Below are 9163 nucleotides of genomic sequence, written 5' to 3'. Positions count from 1 at the left end.
ACCTCATTGGTTGTAAGTCACGTCCTTATGTAGTGATCCTTGATGTGTCGTAGCTGTTCTCAACTCGATCACCCTTGACTTTGCAAGCCTTCTTCTTCACCCTTGGCTTTGGGATCCTCAGTCTCCTTGACCTTCTCCCATGCACTTGGTACCTCGAAGCTCTTCTTGCCTCAGTCCTTGGCTTGATCAGTTGTCTCCGAGCTACTCACCCGAGTATCACTTTTGCAATGTCCATCTTACTTGTGATGTCCATCATGTATCCATAATCCAGTTCTTGGACCATCACATTTGTTCACTTGTGTTGAACTCTGTCAGCTTTACACTAAGCACCTGTTCAATACTTAACACACTTGTTAGTCCTTTAATTGAGTTGTCATCCAAACACCAAAACCACAAGAGAGCTTTCAGGCTCGGCTCGGATCGGCTCGTTTGAATTTTTTCACGAACTGAGCTGACATCCTAGCTCGGTTCGTTAACGAGCCAGCTCGATTCGTTAACGAGCCAGCTCGCGAGCTAAACGAGCTACCATCTTCGAGCAAAACGAAACTATATACATACCATTTACAGAATAATTGATGAACATGTTATATATATGTGAGGTGTCTATGGCCTATGAATTAAACTAATGATTAATGAACTATGTTTATGTGTTAATTTGGTCTATGCAAATATAATTATGGGTTAAACTGATGAACATGTATGTGAATTGTGAATTAATGAGTGATGAATTGTGCTAATTTGGTGTTACATTGGTGTGGTTTGTGAAACTATGAGTATAATTACTAATTTCTATTGTTAAATTAGTTTAAAATTAACTAAAAATAATTATTATGTATATATTAATTTTTTTCTGCTCTGGCTCGCGAGCTAAACGAGCCGAGCCGAGCTGACTCTGTGGCTCGTTACCTTAACGAGCCGAGCCGAGCTGGCTCGTTAGCTTAACGAGCCAGCTCGAACTCGGACGAACCGAGCCGAGCTGCCTCGTTATCCACCCCTAGTCAAGGGCAAATCGGCCGCCAACGAGGAGGAGGCGTAGTAGTCGCCTATCGATGTGGAGGATGTGTGGTGGTGACCATTAGTTGATCATGAGGTAACAAATCAGTCCTAGGCAGTAGGGGTGAGAGACGAGGTGAAGTGGATGGAGAATTCTTTTCTACGAACCAGGAAGAGAGGGAGTGTGTAAATGTTGGCAATGTGGGTAATTAATCCACAACTCCGTGAGGAGGTACAAAACAATTATTTATGAACCACCCTCTTTGGAGCATCACAAAAATCCTGGACTTGAGGCTTGGATCCATATTTTTCATCGGGCTGGAGTTAATGGGGGAGGAGGTATTTGATTGGAAGGAGTTGGATTGGAGCTAGATTTCTTGAAGTGAAGCAGTCCCAAATACCTCATAAACATTGTGTTTTGAACTAGCCGGGTACATTTTGAATCCTGGTTTTCAGGTACACCCTAAGCATAAGGGCTAGGTTCGCCAGTAACGTTTGCGATCGTTTAGGGACGTCGCACCGCCAGGTCAAGTCGGGTCTAGAAACTCATAGGCAATGTCGTGGTAGCCAAGGGACTCAGGTCCGAAGACTCGTACCGATATGAATTAGATTGACTACAACCATATATTTAGATAAGTTTCGCGTCTCTATCTGTTCCAACAACATCTTCTGAAGCATCATCTAAATATAGAAAACAATCCTACATCCTCTCTTGATGTAGAGACTTTCTCTCTTCCCTGCCATTTTTATACTTTTAAATAACAAATTAAGCAATATTAAAACATGTATAAGGTATTTTAGGGTATAACAAATATGCATGTACAAAAATCTAGAGTAAACTATATAGAGAATGATATTGAGGAGAAATGAGTTATAAAGGAGAAAATGTTTTACAGGAACGTAAAGAACATACAATATGATTGGACATGGTCTTAGTCTTAGTGGTAGGAGGTCGTGCGGGCCGGAGACTAGTGTTGGAAATGTGGGTCGGTTTTTTGGCCAGCACGAGCACAACATGAAAATAGGAGTCTAAAGTACGACCCGACACAAAATAATATGGGTCGGGCTAGCACGGTCCAAAGGCGGGCATAGGCTAAGCCTCAAATTTCGGTCCGTCTGGCCCTCTGCACAGCCCACACAGATAGGCTAGGCTTGGGCCGGCACGGCCTAATGAAGCCCAAGTTGTTTGATTACCTTAATTTAGTAAATTACCAACTTTATATCGTTGTGATATTTGGACTTTATATGGTGAAATGATGCTAATTTGTTTAATATCTTTAATTTATTAAGCTACAAATTTTATGTAGTTGTAATATTTTGATTTTATGTGGTCAAATATATAGGTCGGACTTGGGCTGACACGGTCCAATAAAGGCACTACGTGATTTAAGGTCGAGCTGAGCACTGTTTTTATACTTCGTGCTGGCACGATACGGACAAAAGTTTTTTAGATTTTTCTGCCCTAAACCTATTTGGCACAAGACACAATGGACTTAAGTCGGGCCGAGCTGGCCCGGCCCAATTCCCAGCATTACCGGGGACTCGTGGCTGGCGCGCGAGAGTTGAGATGTGCCGCCATACGCTCAAGCTAGAAAAATCGAGAAAGAGGCCACGCTCAAGCGAGAACAAACGACGCAAGCCGTTTATCTTGACATGGAGTATTCCGGGACCACGAACGCGGGAGAAACGCGTCCCAAGGCGCTAGCGTTCTGACCCATGCCACACCGGTCGATCCGCCGCTATACGCTGCAGAACAGAATAGTAGGAGCACTGTATATTTCACCATCAGCACTGTAGCTGGATCGGCTCACATCCACAACAGGCCACGGCGCACGCGGAACACACGTAGCAGTACCACGTGGTCCACGGCCCTCTCTGGCTCGCTCGCCGCGCCGCGCCGGGCTATTTGTACCCTCGCCCGCCCTTGCGTTACCCAACAACGCCTCCTCCAGTCCTTCTTCGTAAGCCTTCAAACCGACGAATTTGAGCAACTGCACCCAGAGCGCGATCCATTGCCGGGGAAGAAGCAACTTGTTGCGAGCCTCCTCTATGGCGAGCTCCGACCATGGTTCCACCACCGCCCCCAAGGACGTGCCGGGCAGCTACGGCCTGCCGCTGGTGGGCGCCGTGCGCGACCGCCTCGACTTCTACTACTTCCAGGGGCAGGACAAGTACTTCGAGTCCCGCGTGGAGCGCTACGGCTCCACCGTGGTGCGCATGAACGTGCCGCCGGGCCCCTTCATGGCGCGCGACCCGCGGGTGGTGGCGGTCCTGGACGCCAAGAGCTTCCCCGTGCTCTTCGACATGGACAAGGTGGAGAAGAAGGACCTGTTCACGGGCACCTACATGCCGTCCACCTCCCTCACCGGCGGCTACCGCGTCTGCTCGTACCTGGACCCCTCCGAGCCCACCCACACCAAGGTGAAGCAGCTGCTCTTCTCCCTCCTGCTCTCCCGCAAGGACGACGTGATCCCCACCTTCCGCTCCAACTTCTCCTCGCTCCTCGCCACCGTGGAGGCGGAGCTGGCCAAGGGCGGCAAGGCCGAGTTCAACAAGCTCAACGACGTGACCTCCTTCGACTTCATCGGCGAGGCCTACTTCGGCGTGCGCCCCTCGGCGACCGAGCTCGGCAAGGGCGGGCCGAGCAAGGCGGCCAAGTGGCTCATCTGGCAGCTCCACCCGCTGGTCACGCTCGGCCTCCCCATGGTCCTGGAGGAGCCGCTGCTCCACACGTTCCACCTCCCGCCTTTCCTCGTCAAGGGCGACTACAGGGCGCTGTACAAGTACTTCTCCACGGTGGCGAAGCAGGCGCTGGACACCGCCGAGGGCCTGGGCCTGTCGCGCGAGGAGGCCTGCCACAACCTCCTCTTCGCCACCACCTTCAACAGCTACGGCGGCCTCAAGGTGCTGTTCCCGGGCCTGCTGGCCAACGTGGCCAGCGGCGGCGAGAAGCTCCACGAGCGGCTGGTGGCCGAGATCCGCGGCGCCGTGGCCGACGCCGGCGGCAAGGTCACCCTCGCGGCGGTGGAGAGGATGGAGCTGGCCAAGTCGGTGGTGTGGGAGTCGCTGCGCCTGGACCCGCCCGTCAAGTTCCAGTACGGGCACGCCAAGAAGGACCTGCTGGTGGAGAGCCACGACGCGGTGTTCCAGGTGAGGAAAGGCGAGATGCTGTTCGGCTACCAGCCGTGCGCCACCAAGGACCCCCGCGTGTTCGGCGACACGGCCGGGGACTTCGTGCCCGACCGCTTCCTCGGCGAGGAGGGCAGCAAGCTGCTGCAGTACGTGTACTGGTCCAACGGCCGCGAGACCGACAACCCCAGCGTCGACAACAAGCAGTGCCCCGGGAAGAACTTCGTGGTGCTCGTCGGCAGGCTCCTCCTCGTCGAGCTCTTCCTCCGCTACGACACATTCACCGCCGAGGTCGGCAAGGAGCTGCTCGGCACCAGCGTCATCTTCACCGGTGTCACGAAAGCTACCTCCGGTCCGGGCAGCGAGTAAACCGCCCGGCCGGCGCGCGTCGTTGGATATATGATGAGTGGACGTGACAGAGTGTCCGACTATTTCTTAATTTCGTCATTTTCCTCCTTCCTTCTAATAAGATTTCTCTCTCACCCTCGGCCCCCCTTCACGTGCGATTGTAGGTGTTTGACGCTTTTGTAATAATGCATGCTGGCATGTTGCATAAATTGCTCCCCAAAAAAATCTTATCTTTCACAAGAAATCTATAATCCCTTAGCAGCCTTGCCTTTCATACTTTTCAAGCCCGTGGACTTGATTGGCTTACTACTACCACCAAACTGATGAGCAACGACTTCACGACGATCTAGACTCTAGAGTATATATAGGGGACCTTTACCGTCTGCAGACTGCCTTCTCTCGCGACCTACGTGGCCACGTGGGCTCCAGGGAAACGACGCCCTACATACGTGCATGCACGACTTTTTTTGTGTGTGTGCGTGTGCGTGTGGCTGGCTGTGTGCAAATTGGATCCGGCGAGGCACGCCGTGAAAACACGCAAGTGCACGTCCATACGCACGTGCGGGTGCACCTTAACGTCAAGCTAAGGCCACTCGTGCTTGTACATTTACCACAGAGATCATGCATGAGGGCATGTACAGTGGTGTTTAATGTGGAGGCTTTTAAGGTATTTAAGGGGTTATTTGCAAAAAAATCTTAGAGCCGTCTCTCCGTGAAGAGACGCCTCTGGCACGTAAACCAAGTAGCAACAGACGTCTCACTTCCCACTGTACAAATTTGTCGTCTGTTCTATTAATCTAATGCTATACAAATATATTTAATTCTGTATTTATTAATAGACTACGTTTATAGACACTCCATTGTACAATAGAGTCTCTTAGTTGTCTCCTGTGCTTGGAGAACCGTTTTGGTGTCTCTCCACTGTACATGCCCTGAGATGCACAGACATTTTGAAAAGGGGGATAATGTTCGGTTTTCGAGACCTTGGGAACCAGATAATCGGCGTCCTCTAACCGTCAAAAGCTAATAAACTCGATCGTCATGATTGTTTTCAAAGGTGATTTTCTATTTTGTAAAAATAAAAATCCAGTTTACGAGCTCATAATTTATAAAATTTATCTTAAATTAGAAAACTACGAAACTGAAGCAAATTGTTTCCTACAAATGTTATGGTGCCCACTAAAAAAACGATGATGCAACTTTAGGTTTATATACTAATCTATCGATCTGTTCTTAAATATATGACGATGTTGACTTTTTCTAAAAAAAATTGACCGCTCTTCTTATTCAAAATATTTATTCGAAAATGTAAAATTTCAAGTCATGCTGAAACAACCTTAAATGATATAATAAATTATAACAAAATAAATTATAATTCGTGATTTTTTGAATAAGTTGAACGGTTAAAGTTTTTTTTTAAAAAAAAATCAGTGGTGACATATATTTAAGAACGGAGTTAGTACTCTTTATGAAAACAGTGTCAAGATGTATATCTTCAACTGAATCTGTATTATAAAATGTAATGATTTTTATTGCATATCATAGTGGATAGTAATATATTTATTGTAAATGGTGAAGATATCTATTGACTCGTCAAGGAACTGGAAATTTCCTTCTTTTCAAAGGATATAGATAGATGGAAAGTACTCCATATATAGTCCACATGAAACTGAAACGGACAGAGATTTCATGCGGCTAGTGGTACAGTATACATCCCCTTGATGCCTGTACCACAACGACTAATGAACATGGACAGGGACAAAGTTAACTCGATCCGTGCGGGTACAAATACAATCGATAGGGACAAGACAGTGCGAAACGTGTCGACGCAAGCAAGGACATAGCAGATGCACCGCTCGTAGCCATAACCCTGTTAACTTCACGCGTGTATCTCGCGGGCCGGCACTTGATCCTTTTTTAATAGTAGCAAGCATTACAGGACGTCACACCCCCCATCGCCGAAAATCCCGACGCTATAGTACGTAGTACCTTATATAATTGTGGGTGCCCATTAAAGTTGCCTAGCTAGCTAGATCTCTAGGAAAACTACAATAATCGGGAGTTATTGAGCTGCAGGCCCAGTGCATATGCAGAGACAAATGATGGGATGCATCGTCACATGGCGGACAGCGCGACGGCTTCGTTTATTTATTTATTTGTTTGGAGTGGGGGGGATCCGTTTTTATTTTGGTGGCTGGCGACGGCAAGTCGGCAACCCTGTCACGGCGGTCGTCCTTTGTGAATTGTGATTAGCCAGCCCATGGCCGAGCCCTCGAACGGCTGTGCGTCGCGTGTTGCGCACGCGGCCAGCCCCAGCCGGCGTCACTGCATCCGAGCTACTCATACAGTCCTACCTACCAAACAATGTCCTCTGCAAATTTTTCCTGTAGCATTGGATGCAGCGATGCAGAGAACACGGTCACTCATGCCTCGCGAGTCACGTTCTTATTACCAGGCTAGGAGTCAAAATCTTCCGATCGAGTCCGTAGCGCACTGATTGGGGTGGGGCTTGAGTTCGCTCTGCTCGGCTACTTGCACGGATTTCGATCTGCCGCTGCGCCGACACCACGTTCATCAACGTGGATCTTCAGGTGGAAGGTGGAACGCAATGGGCTCCAGGATTCCTTTCCTTCTTTTTTTTTTAATTTTTTGTATATTTCGATCAAATCCCTCCCTGACGATCTGCAGTTGGGGGCGAGACAGGCGTGTCAATTTGACGCACTGTATCTTTTTTTTTTTTTTTGCTTTTCATCAGCACGTGTGCTTTGCGCTTATGTTCACCCCTTACCTTTGGAGTACTTCGCGCTCGTGTCCGTCAATTTTGTTATTCAGGAATCTTTTTTTAAAAAAAAAGAAAATACTATACAGTGATATGGGCCGTCTCAGTTGGGCTGTTGATGGCTCTCTATGGAGCCTCCGTGCGTGCGTGCAATTTCCTTCTCCCGCGCACGCATTCCGGCATTCCGCGATGGGCGAGACGACCCAACAGCACTACGGCAGCTGCTAACGGGCCATGCGGATGGAACCCAGTTAAGAGCTAAGTCAATCAGTAACATAGAGCACCTGCACCTTTAAAAGACTCTTTGTATTTTTTTTTAAAAAAATGTATAACAATACAGATTATGGTGAAAAATATTCTTCAACAACCTCTTTAATTGGGCCTCCAAATATAGAAAACCTTTTGTTTTGTATTTCTCGCTAACCCAAAGATAGAGAGCAAAGATGCCAAGATGGCTCTAATATCGAAAAGTTGTTAGAGGGTAAAAGATAGAGAAAATAATTTTCACTCGAATAGATCTCCAAACGATTATTTAGAGAGTACATTTTACAAATTCTATTGGATACCCTCTTTATAGTCAAGCTAGATACCGTTTTTGCTGATGTAAACAAGAGAAAAGAAGACGCTAGAAATTATTATAACATTTTAAAAGCGTTTGAAACTTTTCTCGGAGCGTTGAAAGTTGCATCAACAGAAGTGTTCGGTAGATCATCGGATGTGGCCACGCAACACGTGCTATAATGCTAAGATACGAGCACTCACTAAGGCGCGCACCTTGATGCGGACACACAAGAAACATATAAGTTCGGTGGGGACTGGTACGCCTTGATGTGCCACCAGACGTGTGCACCGATTCATTCTACCATATAACCTATTTGTGGAGGTGTTTGAGAATTACACCGATCATACTTCTCTGATATGCACCATAGTATGTCCACGGTGCCAACTAGTTTTGGAGCTATTGGAAAGTAATCGTTGGAAAGTCTGGTATGATGTCCGTTCTGCATCGAATGTGTCCATTGTGTGCAGAAAGTGAGCTTTTTCCAAACATGCAATTTGGCTTGTGGGCTTATGAATATAAGGTGTGAGCTCCCATTTGAGTAGGTTAGGATTGAAAGGATCAAGATGCCAAAAAGGGAGTGAGTATTGTCAAGCCCAACTTCACCTCTTCTGCCTAAAAGCATCTCTCTCTATCAATTAAAAGTTTTGCATCATAAGTTACAATCCGTGAGGTATTGGAGAGTCAGCACTCCCTGCTAGTTTTTATTGGAGCACCTACACAAGGGTGTTGCTCCCCCTTGAGCCATGCAATAACCAAGTGCTCTCTATGAGATAGTTATTTACCTCTCTAGCATGATTAATTGCTCATAACCGTATACGTATTTGATTTGGGTCACCCATAAGCTCTACTGGTGATCACCGAACTCCTAACTGTCACCAAACTGACTAGGTGATGTTGATCACTAAGAATAACAAACAAGAATTCTCACTTGACCTTTCCAAGGCTAATGAGAATGGTTAATGCACACAATTTACTCTCAATGCATTAGTGAGGCTGCTAACCACATGATTATCAACTCTCAAGTTCCTCACTAAGTGAAGGCTCTTCCTCCCACTCCAATGAGTCTATTTAGTGGACAAGAGGACTAAAATAGATGAGTTGGGGCATATTTACTAGAATAGATGAGTTGGGACATATTGATGAATTAGGGTGTAGTAATTGAAAGGGAAATATGGTCAAACATTTTTCCATAATTAATTTTGGTGGTTGATTGCCCAACACAAATAATGGACTAACTAGTTTGCTATAGAAATCATGTTCTACAGGTGCATAAAGGTTCAACATAAACCAATAAATGATTAAAGTTAGGGTTCAAATTCAAAGGAGCAAAGAAACCGAGTGTAGGTCTAGCG

At 47.0% G+C, this 9163-nt stretch overlaps 1 protein-coding gene across 1 annotated transcript; it reads left to right on the top strand.

The window, feature by feature from the left end:
* The first annotated feature begins 2802 nt into the window (after positions 1–2802).
* On the top strand, positions 2803–4743 carry aos1 (allene-oxide synthase1). Its single transcript, NM_001111774.2, has one exon. The coding sequence runs from the start codon at positions 3043–3045 to the stop codon at positions 4489–4491; it is 1449 nt and encodes a 482-aa protein (NP_001105244.2). The 5' UTR covers positions 2803–3042; the 3' UTR covers positions 4492–4743.
* The last annotated feature ends 4420 nt before the right edge of the window (positions 4744–9163 follow it).

This window comes from Zea mays, chromosome 9 (genome assembly GCF_902167145.1).
Source record: "Zea mays cultivar B73 chromosome 9, Zm-B73-REFERENCE-NAM-5.0, whole genome shotgun sequence".
NCBI lineage: Eukaryota > Viridiplantae > Streptophyta > Magnoliopsida > Poales > Poaceae > Zea > Zea mays.
Note: the sequence above shows the minus strand (reverse complement) of the source record. Positions and strands in the feature narration are given on the sequence as shown.